The 19,265-nt window shown below is 37.1% G+C and overlaps 1 protein-coding gene across 8 annotated transcripts in view; it reads right to left on the bottom strand.

Moving 5' to 3' along the window:
* The window catches only part of Sbf2 (SET binding factor 2), a 359,732-nt gene that overhangs the window by 139,877 nt on the left and 200,590 nt on the right, over positions 1–19,265 (bottom strand). For all 8 annotated transcript variants that reach the window (XM_052713085.1, XM_052713088.1, XM_052713089.1 and 5 more), the window contains 4 exons: positions 15,696–15,773; positions 14,462–14,575; positions 13,912–14,040; positions 11,837–11,935 (listed from right to left, as the gene is read on the bottom strand). In XM_052713085.1, the coding sequence (XP_052569045.1) occupies positions 11,837–11,935; positions 13,912–14,040; positions 14,462–14,575; positions 15,696–15,773 (420 nt within the window). The remainder of the gene's footprint in view (positions 1–11,836; positions 11,936–13,911; positions 14,041–14,461; positions 14,576–15,695; positions 15,774–19,265) is intronic.

Below are 19,265 nucleotides of genomic sequence, written 5' to 3'. Positions count from 1 at the left end.
TGATACTGAGTGTTGCCGAAGATGTAAAGCAAATGAAACTCTCATGGGAATTTCTGCTAGAAGGAATGCAAAATACTATAGACACTTAGAAAAACAATCAGCAGTTTTAAACAAAGTTAAATGTTGTGTTACCAGATATCCTGGTATCTTAGTCCTAAGTATTTATCTAAGAGAAATAAAATTTGTATTTTTGCAAATACACGTATATTCAGGATGCTCATTATTGCCAAAATTTGTTTTTCAGCTGGTCAACAGAGAAAGAAAACTTAGGTAATCCATAAGTGGAATGCTACTCAGAAATGAGAGGTATACTCTCCAGCTACGTGTGACCATGGGTGAATTTGAAATACATATTAAGAGAATGAAGCCAAATTCAAAACAACTGAATTGTGGAAAAACCAAAACCACAGAGATAGAAAACAGACCATTGGTTACCAAGCATTTGAGGCGGTAGGAGGATGTGACTACCAAGGGGCATTAAAGAACTTTCCAGAGTGATAAGAATGTTATAGGCATCTACTATAGGGCTAGTGGCATATTGAACTTGTCAAAATGTATAGATGTGTACATTAAAATTTTTATTCTATGTGAATCAAATCACAATAAATTGACCGTGAACAAGCAAACCAGATAGAGGAGCTTATGCTTAGAGTTAAAGGGTCTTATTTCAACTGATTTTCTAGTACTTTGAAATGAAGTTTCATAAAATTCTACTCTTTATTATTTTGGCATTTCATTACAAGGTTTGTATATATAAAGTCTGGAATCACAGGGATAAAGTAGGAAAACAAGTGCTTGTGCAGACACTAAAAGGTAGAGGGCAGCTTTCAGTATTATCAACTGGGCACAAAAAAGGAAAAGTTGTATAGATGTATATACACTAATCTTTATGGCATAAACTCTACCAATGATTGCATGATCTGACTCAAATGCATTTAGTCTTCTCCTCTATTCCACTTTTCCAAGGTACTGAAGTCACCAGTACTTTTCTTAATTATTTAGGAAGTTCCAGGAATCAAGAAAAGCAGCCAACTCTAGTTCCATTCATAGAACTCACATGCCTGAAACCTCATTAAAGGGCAAAATAAAGAAGTGATGAGAAGAAACTGGAAAATCAAGACTTCTTTGAAATCCTGAAATGGGTTTTGAAGACAAGCTAGACACACATACCAGATTTAAGTGCAATAAAGTATTTACAAACATTTGAATGGAATCACCCTTTCTGAATTTTAAGCCAAGAGAAATCAAACAGTAAAATTATCTGTTTGTTCCTACTTACCAAAGGGGAATTTCAGAAATGTGACTTTGACATGGTAGCGAAAATGGCTTTCATGTGGATTACTTTCCATACACTGACATGATTCCTCTCCTTAACCCCAATTTCCCAATTTCCTGCATGACCCAAGAAAGTAACTTTACCACAGTGGTCTGTTTTTCATTTTGTTTTGTTTTAATTTCATAAAGTTTTTATACTTTAGCAATGTTGGGACTGTCAAAAACTTCAGAATCTTACAACTAGAAGGAATGACAACAATCTATCACAATACTCCTAGATTCTCAATCATCATGTTGATCTTTTCTGAAAGATATTAGGAGAATCATGTGCCTAAAGTATGCTTGACACTAGTAAGTACTTGATAAGTACATACTGGATGAATGGAATCAACTAAATTAATGGAACTGAATTAGATTTTTTAAAAAAGCCTAGTAAAGACTCATGAAATACAAAGTGCATTTCAAAGAGTTAACAAATAAGGCAACTTTTATTTTACATAATAATGCAAAGTTTCACTATGATCACTTTAAAAACTGAAAGACACTGGCTGTGACTTACATTCACTCTTAAGAATGTATAATTGGCTCAGGTGCAGGCCACACTGGTCAGTTGAACTGTCCCACTCCCTAGATTCAGTTCCCAAAGACCCATCCCTCCCCACCCCCACCTCACTTCCCAACCCAGAATGCCTGCAGACTTCAGCTGCTCAGGTACAAGCCACACCAGTCAGGAGAACAGAGACCCCCTGATGCAAGTAAGACCAACCTAGCCACCAGAAGTCCAGCTACCAACTTGGACAGTGACTTCCTACTGGATTGGAGGTCACATTGATCACCAGAAATTCAGGCCACAAAGACCAGAAAACCAAAGAGAAAACAGAAACAAAGGAACAAACACCCATCTAACAAAGACAAACTCAGAAATCAACACCTAGACCTAAAATCATCACAAACCCACATGCCTAAATGCCAGTGTAAGAACATAATCAATATTAGAAAGGGCAACATGGCACAACCAGAGCCCAGCTATCCTACAACAGAAAGACCTGAATATTCCAAAACAATTGAAGCACAAAAAAATGACCTTAAAACCAACTTTATAAAGATGATAGAGGTCCTTAAAGAAGAAATTTTAAAATACCTTAAAGAAACTGAGGAAAAAACAAAAGAAAATGTTGGAGGAAATCAATAAATCCATTAAGAATGCCAAGAAAGCCAAGAAAAAACCAAAAGGTGAAGGAAACTGTTCAAGACCTGAAAATTGAAATAGAAGCAATAAAGAAACACAAACTGAGGGAATTCTAGAAATGGAAAATCTGGGTAAGCCAACAGAAACTACAGAAGCAAGCATCACCAACAGAATACAAGAGATGGAAAAGAGAATCTCAGGAATTAAAGATACAATAGAAGAAATATATTCATCAGTCAAAGAAAATGTTAAATCTAAAAAATTCCTAACACAAAATATCCAGGAAATCTGGGATACTATGAAAAGACCAAACCCAAGAATAATAGGAATAGAAGGAGGAGAAGATTCCTAGCTCAAAAACCCAGAAAATATATTTACAAAATCAGAGAGGAAAATTTTCCTAACCTAAAGAAGGACACGCCTATAAAGGTACAGGAATCTTACAGAACACCAAATAGATTGAACCAGAAAAGAAAGTCCCTGCACCACATAATAATTAACACTAGATATAGATCAAAGAAAGAATATTAAGCCGGGCGGTGGTGGCGCACGCCTTTAATCCCAGCACTCGGGAGGCAGAGGCAGGCGGATCTCTGTGAGTTCGAGGCCAGCCTGGGCTACCAAGTGAGTTCCAGGAAAAGGCGCAAAGCTACACAGAGAAACCCTGTCTCGAAAAACCAAAAAAAAAAAAAAAAAAAAAAAAAAAGAATATTAAAAGTTGCAAGAGAAAAATGCCAAGTAATATATAAAGGCAGACCTGTTATAATTACACCCGAATTCTTAACATAGACTATAAAAGCTAGAAGAACATGGGCAGATGTCTTGAAGACTCTAAGAGACCATGGATGTCAGCCCAAACTACTATTTCCAGCAAAACTTTCAATCATCATAGATGGAGGAAACAAGGCATTACACAACAAAGTCAAATTTAAACACTATCTAGCCACAAATCCAGCCCTACAGGTACTAGAAGGAAAACTCAAAACCAAAGAAGTTAACTACACCCACTAAACACAGGCCATAAATAATCTCACACCAGCAAAACCCAAAGGGAAACACATACACACACACACACACACACTCTCTCTCTCTCTCTCTCTCTCTCTCTCTCTCTCTCTCTCTCTCTCTCCTCCCACCACCATCACCACCAACAACAACACCAACAAAATAACAGGAATTAACAATCATTGCTCATTAATATCTCTCAATATCAATGGACTCAATTCTCTAATAAAAAGAAACAGGCTAGCAAAAAAACAGGATCCATACTTCTGCTGTATACAAGAAACACACCTCAACATCAAAGACAGATATTACCTCAGAGTAAAATGATTTTCCAAGCAAATGGACCTAACAAGCAAGCTGGTGTAGCAATTCTAATATCTAGCAAAATAGGCTTCAAACCAAAATTAATCAAAAGAGATGGAGAAGGACATTTTATACTCAAAGGAAAAATCTACCAAGAGGACATTGCAATTCTTAACATCTATGCCCCAAACACAAGAGCACCCACATCTGTAAAAGAAACATTACTAAAGCTCAAATCACACACTGAACCTCACACATTATAATCGTGGGAGACTTCAATACCCCACTCTCACTAATGAACAGGTTATCCATACAAAAACTAAACAGAGAAATAATGAAGCTAACAAATGTTATGAATCAAATGGATCTAACAGATATCTACAGAACATTTCATCCAAACACAAAAGAATATAGTTTCTTCTAAGCACTTCACAGAACATCCTCTAAAACTGTCCACATACTAAATCACAAATCAAGTCTCAACAAATACAAGAAAATTAAAATAACCCCCTGTATCCTATCAGACCACCATAGATTAAGGCTGGATATCAACAACAAGAACAACATAAAGCCTACAAATTCACATAAACAGAAAAACTCCCTATTGAATGATTACTGCATCAAGGCAGAAATAACAAAAGAAATTAAAGACTTCCTAGAATTCAATGAAAATGAATGCACAACCTACCCAAACTTATGGGACACAATGAAAGTGGTGCTAGTAGAAATTTCATAGTATTAAGTGCCTTCAAAAAGAAATTGCAGAGATCTCATACTATCAACCTAACAGCACACCTGAACACTCTAGAACAAAAAGAAACAAACACAACCAAGAGGAGTAGACTGCAGGAAATAATCAAACTGAGGACTGAAATCAATAAAATAGAAACAGAGAAAATATAAAGAATCAAAGAAATAGAGTTGGCTCTTTGAGGGAATCAACAAGATATACAAACCCTATTCAAACTAACTAAAAGACTGAGAATATCTACATTAACAAAGTCAGAAATGAAAAGGGGACATAACAGACACCGAGGAAATCCAAAGAACTAGACAGTCATATTTCAAACACCTGTACTCCACAAAACTGGAAAATCTAAAAGAAATTCACAACTTCTTCAATAACAGACCACTTACCAAAGTTAAATCAAGATGAGATAAACAATTTAAATAGATCTATAGCCCCTAAGGAAATAGAAGCAGTCATTAAAAGTCTCCTAATAAAAAAAAAAAAGCCCAGAGCCAGATGGTTTTAGCACAGAATTCTACCAGACCTTCAAAGAAGACCTAATACCAATACTCCTCAAAATTTTCCATGAAATAGAAACAGAAGGAATATTGACAAATTCATTTTATGGGGTCACAGTCACCCTGATACCCAAGCCATATAAAGATTCAACAAAGAAAGATAATTACAGACCAATTTCCCTCATGAACATGAATGCAAAAATAATGAATATAATACTTGCAAACCGAATTCAAGAACACATCAAAAAGGTCATCCACCATAACCAAGTATGATTCATCCCAGAGATGCAAGGATGGTTCAACATATGAAAACCTGTCAATATAATCAACCATATAAACAAACTAAAAGAAAAAACCACATGGTCATATCATTAGATGCCACGTAATCATACCATTCGATGACGAAAAAGTCTTTGTTCTTTCTTTTTGCTCTTTTGTGGAGTCCACCATCCAGCTCCCAAATAAATCACATATGGAGGCTTACTCTTAATTTTAAATGGTCAGTTGTAGCTTGGCTTGTTTCTTGTCAGCTTTCCTTAAATTATCCTGTCAATCTTTTGCCTCTGGGCTTTTCCTGCTCTCTTACTTCCGTAAATCTTACTCTTACTCTGTGGCTTGCTGTGTAGCTGGGTGGCTGGCCCCTGGATTCCTCCTCCTTCTCTGGCTACTTCTCTTTTTCTTCCTTTCTTCACAGATTTCTCCTTCTATACATTCTCTTTGCCTGCCAGCCCTGCCTAGCCTTTCTCTTGCCTTGCTATTAGCCATTCAGTTCTTTATTAGACCATCAGGTGTTTTAGACAGGCACAGCAACACAGCTTCACAGAGTTAAACAAATGCAATATAAACAAAAGTAACACATCTTAAAATAATATTCTACGACAAGTCTTTGACAAAATCCAACACTGCTGTGGATTAATCCTTCTGTACACTGTGAAAATATGTTGCTCTCATTGTTAATAAAAAGCTGCATCCAAATTCTGCATCCAGAATTCTGCATCCAAAACAGCTTCAAGGCTGCTGGCCAGTATGGTCCAGCCTCATAAACTACTCCAGCCAAGACTTAACCATTATCCTAAATTTTCTCAGCATCCCTCAAAGATGCCAGCACCCCCCAGACAACAGGAAGCAGTCTAGAAAAAACAACACCCACATTCCCAAAAGATGGGGTATGGATGTTTGTCATCATTTAAAGGGGTTGATTACAATTGTTAATGGTCATAGTCAGGAAAAAAGCTAAACAAAGGAGTTAAATTCAAAGAGCTCTTTCTGAAAAGAAAAATGGGGAGGTATAGAAATGATAGGATAAAAGGGTAGATTATCAAAATTACTTTTAAACTTAAAAAGTGACCACTAGTCTTAAATATTTTACATTGGTATGGATTTTTGTATATTGATACAAATTTAAAGTTATTTTTGCTATACTATATGTATGCTTCTACTCTTGTTTGGGGTATTGTGCCTATGCAACTCATTTAAAAGTATAATATATAATTAAAACTATGGGTTAATAGTTATATAATAATCAAACTTGTAGTCATATTAGGTATGTTTTCAAGGTTAAACAGATACATTTAGATAGATAGATGGTCTTCAAGCTCTTCAAAGATGTACAGAATATGGCATTTAAAATATTTTAATAACCTAAGGCTTTTAATCACAGTGAGACACGTCTGCTCCTGACAGCACCAATTTGCTTCCTAAGAGGATGATGGGTATTGAAGAAACTCCATATGGAATTTGTTTTGTTTATGGCAAAAGCCAGACATTTGTGCAAAGAAACTGCCCTTGCCTCAACTGCTGACAGTTATTGTCCACAACGGACCAGCAGGATGAAAAAAAAAAAAAAAAGCATCTGCTAAACTTTGCCAAGACAAGGTAGGACAGTCCATCAAAATTCTCTGCTTCTCAGAAATGTCTATCAGATATATTGGGCCTGAAGCCTAAAGTTGGATGCCCCAACACTGCAGAAAAACTATGGGTGACTGTGCAGGCAGCCAGATGTCTCTGTCCATTTCTAGAGTTTTGGAAGTTGTTTGCAATGCACTTCCTGTTTACTCAGGTAATATATTCTTCTGGGGTCTTTGACAGAGTTGAAGACTAGATGGTTATAGTTACAGTTTCCCTTAGTTATGATAAAGAGGTAAATGAGGTATAAAACTTTAGACTCAGAAACATAAATAAAATGTTTTCTCTAAATTTGCCAAATACAAATGGTCTGGATATTGGAACTGTAATTCTTTTTTTTTTTTTTTTTTTACTTATCATAGTGTTTTTTTTTTTTTTTAATTTATTTTGCAATACAATTCAGTTCTACATATCAGCCACGGATTCCCTTGTTCTCCCCCCTCCCGTCCCCCTCACCTTCCCCCCAACCCCCCCCCCCATTCCCATCTCCTCCAGGGCAAAGCCTTCCCCACAGACTGAGGTCAACCTGGTAGACTCAGTCCAGGTAGGTCTAGTCCCCTCCTCCCAGGCCGAGCCAAACAATCCTGCATAGGCCCCAGGTTTCAAACAGCCAACTCATGCAATGAGCACAAGATCTGGTCCCACTGCCTGGATGCCTCCCAAACAGATCAAGCCAATCAACTGTCTCACCCATTCAGCGGGCCTGATCCAGTGGGGACCCCTCAGCCATTGGTTCATAGTTCATGTGTTTCCATTCATTTGGCTATTTGTCCCTGTGCTTTATCCAACCTTGGTCTCAACAATTCTTGCTCATATAAACCCTCCTCATTCTCGCTAATTGGACTCCTAGAGATCCACCCGGGGCCTAGTCATGGATCTCTGCATCCAGATCCCTCAGTAGTTGGATGAGGTTTCTAGCACAACAATTAGGGTGTTTGGCCATCCCATCACCAGAGTAGGTCAGTTCGGGCTGTCTCTCGACCATTGCCAGCAGTCTGTTGTGGGGGTATCTTTGTGGATTTCTGTGGGCCTCTCTAGCACTTTGCTTCTTCCTATTCTCATGTGGTCTTCATTTACCATGGTCTCCTATTCCTTGTTCTCCCTCTCTGTTGTTGATCCAGCTGGGATCTCCCGCTCCCCCAAGCTCTCTTTCCCTCAACCCTCGCCTTTCATTACCCCCACTCATGTCCAGGCTGTTCATGTAGATCTCATTCCATTTCTCTGTCATTGGGTGATCCCTGTGTCTTTCTTGGGGTCCTGTTTTCCAGATAGCCTCCCTGGTGATGTGAGTAGCAGACAAGTCATCCTTGTTTCATGTCTAGTATCCTGCTATGAGTGAGTACATACCATGTTTGTCTTTCTGAGTCTGGGTTACCTCACTCAGGATGATTTTTTCTAGATCCATCCATTTGTCTCTGGAACTGTAATTCTTACTTGTTAACTGTTTTTGTTGTCTATAATTTTACTTTGTTAAAGTTAAAACTTTCCTTTTTTATTTACACAAAATGGTGGAAATGCTGTGGAATAATCCTGTACACTGTGAAAATGTGTTGCTCTCATTGTTAATAAAAAGCTGATTGGCTGATAGCTAGGCAAGATTTCGGGGGCAGAGAGAATGCTGGGAGGAGGAAGGGAGGAGTTTGAGGAGTCGCCAGGAGACTCTGAGGGAGCAAGACATTCTGGAGGATAGTAAACATGAGTCATGTGCTTGCAGAGTGTTCTGGGATAGAGCCTAGCAGAAATGTCATCAAAGAGACCAGAGAGACTTCATCCAGCAACTGATGGGAGCAGAAGCAGAGCCCCACAGCCAAACATTAGGCAGAGCTTGGGGAGTTCTGCAGGGGAGGTTGGGGGAAGATTGAAGGAACCGGAGGAGACAGGGACACCACAAGAACATGCCCACAGAAATCAACTGACCAGGACTCATGGGACTCGCTGAGATCAGGAAGCCTTTAGGGGTCTGACCTAGGACCTCTACATATATGCTATGGCTGAGTAGCTTGGTGCTCTTGTGGAACTCTTCACAATGGGAGCAGGGGCTGTCTCTGACTTTTTTGCTTGCTTATGGGACCCTTTTCCTCTTCCTGAGTCACCTTGTCCAGTCTTGATATGATAGTATGTGCCTAGTATTATTGTAGCATATTATGCTATGTTTGGTTATGTTTGGCTGATATCCCTGGGAGGCCTGTTCTTTTCTGAGGGGAGACGGGGTGGGTGGTGGTGGGAGGTAGAGTGGGGGGTTGGTGGGCGTGGATCTGGGGGAAAGGGAGGAGGTGGAAAGGAGAGACTGGAGGAAGGGGAGGGAGAGGAAACTGAGGTTGGGATGTAATATATATGAGAATAATAAAAAAAGAATGTGCCGGACGGATGATAGTGGTGCATGCCCTTAATCCCAGCACTTGGGAGGCAGAGCCAGGCGGATCTTTGTGAGTTCGAGGCCAGCCTGGGCTACAGAGTGAGTTCCAGGACAGGCACCAAAACAACACAGAGAAACCCTGTCTCAGAAAAACAAACAAACAAAAAAAAAACAAAAATAGAACATATAACCACTAGATACTAATTTTATTATATTTTAGTTATATACTGGTAAATATAAAGTATATATCATAAAATTTAAGTTGTAAGATAGTAAGAAGCAATTATTTATTTTGTCTTTGCATTAAAGTGGCTTGGCATAATCCCTTGTAGACACTGGGCTCTCACATACTGGAGACACAATGATGTCAGAATCCTAATTTTGGTCACCTTACTAGCTACAACATTTGTCCTGGAATAGTCTTGAAAAAAACATCAAAGAACACCAGGTGGTAATGGTGCCTAACCCTAACCTAGAGGCAGAGGCACAGGGATCTCTGAGTTTGAGGCCAGCCAGGTCTATAGAGGGAGTTCCAGGACAGCCAGGGCTACACAGAGAAACCCTGTCTCAAAACACCTCCTCCCCACAAAAAAAGACATCAAATTAAACAGCAAGTTATTAAAAGTATTAGTCCTATTTGATTTGGTTGATTAAACTGATTTCCACCTGGCATTGCTCATCTTTGAAATGCATCAATAAACCAGTCCTCCCTAGAGAATAAATACTTCCAAATCTTCAATTTCCTTATCCAACACCAGTCTTCCCTTACTGCACAGAGTCCTTGTCACGCACAGGGTCACTGCTAAGTGAGAAACTATGCTAAAACACTGTCAAAAAGTTTAATGGAAACATTGTTACTTTTTTATTGTTTTTTGAAACAGAGTTTCTCTTGCTGACTCACTTTGTAGATCAGGCTAGCCTCCAGCTCAGAGATCCTTCTGCCTCTGCTTCCAGAGCGCTAGGATTAAAGGTGTGTACCACCAATGCCTGGATGATTGTTAATTTTTTGGAATTGCAGATAGACCCAATATGACAGAATGAGATTAGGAGTCATACATGATTAAGTTCATAAATTTAAAGTCTGGATTTTCACTTAATAGCTACATTATTCTTAGCCAATTATATCCTCAAGAAAATGGGCATACTGAATCTGGCTTAAATGGGTGCTATAGGATAATAGATAATGTATGTAATGTGGTTAAATGTACTATCATTTATTTAAATTTTTGAGAAATTACTTATGACTCAAAATGAGATAATGTTTAAGAATACAAAATATTGCTTCTTAGAAAAGGAACTAATTCTCTATAAATGACAGTCCACTGAAGTATCGCTCTTGAATAATTAAAATAGAAAATGATCTTTTGCCAGGACTAAGCATGCTATGCCTAATTTCTGTCTGTGTTACCTACTGTTCTTTTTATGTTAGGCAAAACATGCTGTCAAAACTGATAATAAAATCACTAGTAATTGAAGAAATAAACCAGAAATATTCAATTATGCACCAAAACTTAGATGGGCACGGTTCAGAAAAGACCATGTGTTTGAATACAAATCTTCAAAAAGAATTATTTCTCTCAAAGGAAGGTCAGATTCCAAATGTAGAACTTGAGCATAACTGAGTATAGCAGGGGAAAGCTCAGAAGTATAGTGGATACATAGCATGCACCAAAACTCTGGTTTGAATCCTCAATACATGCACTTGAACACACAAGCAGAGAATAAATAATTAAACAATATGTAACAAGGTAATAGTTTAGTATTTCTGCTTTTAACTTACTGCTTCCCACATTTCAAATGAATGTGACAAAGCAGTGACTAATAACTCACTGTAAAATGGTTTACCTTGTCAAACAGCTAGATTAAACAATATGCATTGGGGCTGGAACACCAATATCAAGTTCTTCTTCTCTCTAAAGTCCTTAAAAAAAACAAAAAACAAAAAACAAAAAACCAACTTCCCTCTGCTTTTCTTCACTGGACCACATTCCAATTGATTTACATTTCTTAACAAAAGGAATCAAAGGCTTCACAAGCAGGAATAATCAGCACTCACTTAGCCAAAATCCACTATTCTATAAGCATGTACTCTTGTGCCAGCCTAAGAATTCAGGTGGTTATTTCACCACATCCTCATCTTTTAATTGACAACATTTCCTCTCTCCAGGGAGCACTTTCATCTTTGAGTTTCGTGTTCATGTACCAGCTTTCATTCTTTCTTCCAGCTGACTTTCTCACCTCGTTAATTCAAAACAATGCAACTCAAACGACAGCACTGCACTAGATCTCCAATGTCTTTCTGTATTACATAAGCATGAGACCCGGAAGAAAACATAGAGTGAAGACAAAGACAAGTGGGGAAAAATGTGGTCAAGGCATTTTCATGATACAGTGACTGATATGAAAATGTGATACACTATGACACACAGGACTACGTGTGACATCTTGGGATTGATTATCCAGAGCTCCATATCACTACTATAATGGTGGAGCTTCTCAGTTCTGAAAATGAAACATTTTTTTAATACTTTAAAATTTTACATACACTTACTTACATTTTTGAATAGTTGCTCAGCAAGTTCTCTGATGTGCTTTATCATCTTCAGTGGGTTATTTTCTTCAACTTTAATTCTCTCTACTTCAAAAGCTACCAACTTGGAAAAAAAAGCAGATGGCAGTAATCAGTACCCAAGTATGCTGAATTTAAAAATTGGTATTTTCATATAATATGCAAACTAAAAGCCATCTAAAATACATGTTATTTCAAAAATAAATTACTTTAGATTTGTACTGGGTTTCACCTCTACCCCAAGATGACAAAGGCTTATCAAATCTATGGCTTGCCAGGTAGTCTCTACTCAGTGACTCTTAGGGAATAGTCATTTATGGAGTGCAAAGAAGCTTTTTCACCCTACAGGTCTCACTCACGATAATTCACTTATGTAGAAAAATTCAGGAAAGTGAGGAAGTCTCCAAATATTTCTTTAAGTTACAAATATGAACAAACAGCCAGGCGGTGGTGGCGGCGCACGCCTTTAATCCCAGCTCTCGGGAGACAGAGCCAGGTGGATCTCTGTGAGTTCGAGGCCAGTCTGGTCTACAAAGTGAGTTCCAGGAAAGGCGCAAAGCTACACAGAGAAACCCTGTCTCAAAAAACCAAAACAAACAAAAACAAAAACAAAAAAACAAATATGAACAAACAATTCATGTCATGATGACTGGACTCTATGGTCAGTATGACCTGGGTTCAGATTCCTCATCTATAAATGAAGATGGAACAGTAGAATGGTATTTAGATTCCTTTTAGTTCTCAAGTGATATATATGGAGTCCATCTCCCTATTAACTAGTTTGCTAAGACAATTGTGTGGGAGTATATACTTACTGTAGAGGACTGACATGAAAAGAAATGTACGAGAGTAAACAGGTGAGAAGGGGGAGGAACTAGAGTTTCTTCCTTCCAGGAAAACAAAGACGGGACATAGACTAATGTTGCTATTAATAAAGTTTCAGAGACCAGTAAATGAGTTATAAAAGGACTTTGGCAAGCATCTTAGTTTAACTATATAAGCCATCAACCATTGAGTACTTAATTAGGAACCTAAAGGTTGATATAAATGTTAGTAGGATCAAAGGCCAGTCACATTAACTGTTAACAGGGAATCAAAGCTCATTAAGTACCTACAAACAACTGTGCAAGTCAGGGTACTGTGCTTTACACCTGCATGTGCTCATTACTAAATGAGGCACTGGTGTAGGTCTTCATCCAGAACAGAAGCTCTGCTTCGCTTTCCTTACCCGTGAGTACTTAGCTATCTTTACAAAGAATAAAAGACCCAGCTCAGAAAAAAAAAAAAAAGACCTTCATTCCTACTTTCTTTGCACAAGATAAGCCACCAATGGTAAAAGGTAACAAAGCCTTCCTCATTTTGGGTTTCAGGAGTGACTTTCTTTAATGTACAACAGGAACTTTAAAATCTATTGGTTCCAATACAGTGATGTTTCAGAAACTGAAATACAAATGATATTCACTTTCTTGTCCCCATAATGCACTGCTTGAATATAGAATTAAATGATAAATGGAAAAAATATTTTTAAAAAGAGAAAGCACAACAAACGTAAAATAGTATCCTATTCACTTATTCTATTTCTCCCTGTATATGGCCAAATCCTTGAAAAGAGAGACTATATATCTGTCCCAAATAGTTCTACTAGGGCAGCTACAAAATGGTAATTATTGTTAGTAGGAATGTTATAAACTTAAATTATGGCTCTATGACATTGATGTATTAAATATAACTGCAATTTACAGTCACATATCTGTGCATCAAGTTAGACCTAGCTGCAGACTGACAATCACTGAACTATTATATTTTTTAAAAAATGAGTCTTATTTATATAAGCACTGTCCAATCTTTCAAAAAGATCTAAGAAGCTATTCAATCATAGTTGCTCAAAATCTTTTTGTATTTTTGAAACATTCTATAATTTTCTCAATTTACATTATAAGTATCAAGATTTGATACACATATTTGATTACTTAATCTTTAATTTATAATGTTTATAAATTTGAGTAAACATTATAATAATGGTTTTTGCTTTTAACTATTAGTTGTTGATAAGAACTATACCTCATCAAAGAGATCACAGGCTCTATATGGAGGCCCTCTTTCTGAAACAAAACCTGCAAACGCCATTCCATTGAGCACTTTAGTGAGGAAATCATTCTCAACCAAACCACGCTGCCCCAAGAAAGCTGTCTGTAAAGAAAAAAAAATGTGAAATGATAATTTATCACTGGGAAATGGGCAAATGGTTAAAATAAAAATAGAAAGATTGAAGATTGCCTGAATGCTTTCAGGTGTAACTAAACATTGTCATGAAATGTGTTTCTCTCAAAGGGTTTTGTCTAATACCTGAAATATTACATGTATTGGAAAGAATAAAAATTAATCCATCTAAAAGACAGGAGGAAAAAAATCAGGTATTAATACTTGACTTTAAGAAGAGAAACGTCAATTTTAAGTTTACATATTCTGAAGGAAAACATTACGCCAACTCTATGTGTCACATAACACAGAGACTTTAATCACATTCAAAAAAATTAATTCAATACATATGGCTAAGAGAGTGTTCTTTTAAGTGAGTCCACTTAACAAACAACCTGGTACTATGTCTTACTTTGTGAAAATGTATCACAGGCTCAGCATGGATCCGTATAAGCTGGAGGCATGACCTATATCCTTGGAACAGTTGTGCAAATAACCTAAGGAAAACTGCTCGGACTTCTTTATCCTGGAAATGTAAAAAGAAACACACAGGTAATTTAATTTAAAAATAACCCAAATTAAGTAAAACAGAGAGAAGGAAGAAAGTTTGAGTGAGCAGCATGCTGTGCTTCCCATGCTTGTCTCCCCAAGCAGCAGGCACAGTCTCGTGAGAGTCTACTTATTCTTAGGTGAAATGGTTTGTTCTTTCTACTGAACCAAATAGAATTTGATTCTAGTGCATACAGTTTTCTTCCAGAGGAAAAATAAGTAACACAATTTCCTCTTTTACTGTGTCAGAGAAAGGAATATATGCCAAGACCTCTGATTTTTATATATGCAAAAATTATAGTTACGAATATAAAAGGGAAAAACTCTCAAAAGATTATATTTTAAAGGCTTATGAAATTCTTCTAACATTTATCCAAATTATAAAATCTATTCTTATTCTAATGAAATATGATTTAAAAGTAAGTCTTGCCAATCCAGGTTTTAATAGAAACAATTTTTCAACTGTTAAAAGAAAATTCCATATTTCTTTGGTCAATACCTTATTTAATGGATAAAGAAAAAAAGGTCAAGAATGCTTATATCATTTTTTCAAAGGACCACAGCTCTGTAAAGTCTCCTACTGGTCACACATTCATTCACCTCTAAGACATGAACTGGCAAAAGAAAAAAGGGGTGTCTGCTACCCTTCCATTTGTTTATGACTGCTAATCCAAACTCCTTTTGGCACACATACTCCTCAAACTTGATTCTCTCCTATAATCAGCATTCATTCCTTCATTTTTCTAAGTATCACCACCCCACTGGAGATGTAGCTCAGTGGTAGAGCACATGCATAGCACGAGTAAGGCACCTGGTTTGATACATAGCACTACAAGAACAGAAGAATCCAAATGCTTATGCTGGGTGGTTTTCCAGACTATAGCTGAGGCTCTAATTTCTTTGCTGTCTTTATTCTTGCTTCATAAAAAGAAAGTCAAATCCCCTCTCTGGGCCAGTAAATTGCCCTGTAACACCTTGAGGAAAGAAGAATTCTAATTTCTATTTGGGGGTACTTCTAACTCAGCTATTTCAGAAAACCTAAAAATAAAAGTACAGCACTCTTTAGAAGTATCAAAATTGAATAATAATTTTCTTACCAGCATTTTTGAGTGGGATAAGGCTGTTCGTGGAGGAGGGAAAGCATGATCTGCTACTTCCAAATCAGGGTGCAAAATCTAAAGTAAACAAGTTTGTTATATAAGATATCTAGGATTAATAAGACTTACTCTTTAGTTTCTTTGGGGCGTTAAGTGAACTATCAGTACATGAGTTAGATTATAGTCCTACCATGAGATAAAAATCACTTAATTGATACAGCTTTGCATGTACTGTTGTGGAAAGATATCTAAGACAAAACATTAGAATTAGGAAGAAAAAAAAAAGACCTCCTAGGGGCTGGAGAGACGGCTCAGGGGTTAGGAGCGCTTTTTGCAGATGACTAAGGTACAATTCTCAGCAACCACATGATTGCTCATAACCATATGCAACTCCAGTTCCAGGGGCTTTGACACCTTCTTCTGATAGGTACACATGTGGCATAAAGACAAAACACCCATACAAATGGAATAAAATAAACATTACAAAAAAAGGGCAACTAGAAAAGTTCACATAGCAATGTCTTACTTATTTTAAAATAATAAATACATAAATGCACACACAGATAAACATCTACCTTAGTATGTGCAGTTCTCAAAGAACATACATCAAATTATAAAAAAAATGAGCCCTGCTGGGAAGTGAGCAACTGGGAGAAATGCTATATATCAATGTGGCTACTTCTTCAAAGAGGTTTATTTTACATCTTGTAATATAAAAACTAAACAGATGAGATAGAATAGAGAACCAAGAAATGAAGCCACACAGCTACAAACACATGATTTTTGACAGAAGTGTCAAAAACATGCATTATAGGAAAGACAATCTCTTTAATAAATGGTGCTGAGAAAATGATACACACATGCCAAGCAATGATACCAGACCTCTCTCTCTCTCCTCCTGTTAAAAAAAAAATGCAAAATGAACTAAAAACCTTACTATAAGACCTGAAAGTTTGAAACTTTTAGAAGAAGACATGAAAAATACTTCATGATCTATTCACAGGCATAAAGTCCTCCTCAAAAAGGATCCGATGGCTCAGGAGAACTGATAGATGGTATCACATGAGATGAAACCAGGAGAAGAGAAAAGAGACAGCCTACAGAATTGGAGAAAACCTTTGCCAACTACATATTAGACCAGGAAGTCATAGCTCAATAACAAACAACTCAAATGTTAAACACCAATTAAACAAATCATCTAATCAATAAATGGGCCAATAAATTAAATAGACAGTTTGCAAAAGAAAAATTCAAATGGCTAATAAGTGTTTGAAAAAGAATGGGTGGCATCCTTAACAATCAAAGAAACAAAACCATACTGAGATTCCATCTCCCTCAAAGTCAGAATGACTGTCATCAAGACAACAAATGACAGCAGATGTGGGGAAGGCAGAACTTCAACTGAGAAGCATGTAAACTGGTGCAGCCTCTATGTCAATCAGTATGGCAGCTCATTAAAAAAGTGGAACAATAAAACAGAACAAAAAACCACCATCTAACTTATCTATACTACTCTTGGAGTATTCAACTAAAAGAATCTAGATCAGCAAACCACCAAAATATACACACACCCATGTTTACTGCAGTACTAGTCAAAATAACCAAGACAGGGAGCCAGTTCAGATGTCCATCAATGAATGAAAAAAGAAAATGTGTTATGCAGTTTTACTGACTGAAATGTATGAAGAAAGTGTCATAATGAAAACCTATTTTGTATGCTAAACAAAATTAATTTATAAATGTTTTAAAAGGGGGCTGGAGAGATAGCTCAGTGATTAAGACATTTGCTGCTCTTCCAAAGGATCTGGGTTTGATTCCCAGTACCTACATCGTGGCTTACAACCACCTACAACTACAGTTTGGATACCTTCTGGCCTCCTCAGGCACAGCACACATATGATGTACATACATGCAAGGAAATAAATCATAGTTATATAATAAAAATGAAAAAACCTTTTTTAAAGTATACTGAAAAAATAAAAGTAGAAAACAACAAACTAATTAATTAAAATACTTGGGTAAGGAAGAAGCACTTGAGCTTTGCATTTCAGAAGAGGGTAGACTGTGATGAACCTATGAATAATAACACAAGAAATACGAAGAAAATACCTAGAAAAGCTAAAGAAAAAGGTTAATATTTGAGTTAGGCTTTGTGTTGCAGAATACTTGTTTACACTGTGAAGATATGTCACTGTGATTGGTTTAATAAAGAGCTAAATGGCCAATAGCTAGGCAAGAGAGAATAGGTGGGACTTTTGGGCAGAGAGAGGAACTCAGGATCAATCGAGGCGCATAAGAGATGCCAGCAAGACACTGAAGAAGTACAGAACAGAGGAGAGGTAACCGAGCCATGAGGCAGAATGTAGATGAATAGAAACAGGTTAATTTGAATTATAAGAGTTAGTTGGGTAAAAGCCTAAGCTAAGGCCAATCTTTTATAATTAACAAGTCTCCATGTCACTATTTGTGTGCTGGCAGCCCAAAGGAAAGTCCGACTACATTTGGTGCCCAATGTTCGGCCATGTATATCTACATAAAGCCTGAGCAAACTTAAACAAATTACCAAACACAAAGTCAGACCTGGCTTCCAGGTGACTGTCTCTCAAGCAGGCCCAGTACTTGCAGGATACAGAGGTGTGGCCCCTTTAACACAGCAGAGCATTTAAGCAGCCTGTGTGCTACTCAGGCAGGAGACTAGATAGAAATGCCTGCCGCAACTTGGACAGAGCAGCTTCCCAGAGTAGGGAACAGTTAGGCTGAGGGGAGTGAAGCCAGCCCCCAGCACCACCTGGTAACCTAGCTGTGCAGCAGAGGGCCTAGCTGCCACCTAGCAGTTTAAGCTTTGGCTCATGTGATCACAGAATGCTGCAGGTGCTTAGGCCAGATCCATACTGAAAAAAGCCTCTAAATAGGTACAGAATGATTAAAAATGTGCTTAGATGCTAAAGAAAGAAAAGAAAAAGGGTATAAATAGTAAATAAATAAATAAATGAGTGAATAAATAAATAGTTTAAAAATAATAAAATGAAGTCTTTAAAGAAAGAGTAAAGTAATATAAAAAGCCACATAAGGATGAGAAATGCACAGTGTGCCCGAATCCTGTATGTTGCTTTGTTGACTTTAAGTTTTTTGAATGCTGATGAGTGAAAGACAAACCCTGCTGAGGCACTGGATTGTAGAAAAAACTGTTAAATTAAACCAACCCATATGTTTTTAAAATGTCTTAATTTCATAATGAAAGTCAGGAAATATGTTGTGTTAAGGGAGAGGTTATGCCTTGTTTCCATAGGAAGCAAAAAGCTACGGATTTCTTCAAAATTAATAAAAGATCAGATTTTGATTGGGGGAGACCTCCTGAAAATCTTGGCTATAGACAAGAAGGAAGAAATTAAAAACAAACAAACAAACAAACAAACAACTACAAGACAGGTGACGTATATGCTGATCCTTCTACATGGGAACAGCTCTGAGACTGGATGAGACATGATAAATCTTGTTGGCTACAAAGTCCTCATGACTTATTATTATATGCCATATGACATGGATGGAGATTTATACTACAATTTGATT

The sequence above is a fragment of the Peromyscus californicus genome, unplaced genomic scaffold, assembly GCF_007827085.1.
Source record: "Peromyscus californicus insignis strain IS unplaced genomic scaffold, ASM782708v3 Scaffold_4__1_contigs__length_199733344, whole genome shotgun sequence".
NCBI classification, from domain to species: domain Eukaryota; kingdom Metazoa; phylum Chordata; class Mammalia; order Rodentia; family Cricetidae; genus Peromyscus; species Peromyscus californicus.
The sequence above is the reverse complement of the archived record's forward strand: the minus strand, read 5'-3'. Positions and strand labels throughout refer to the sequence as shown.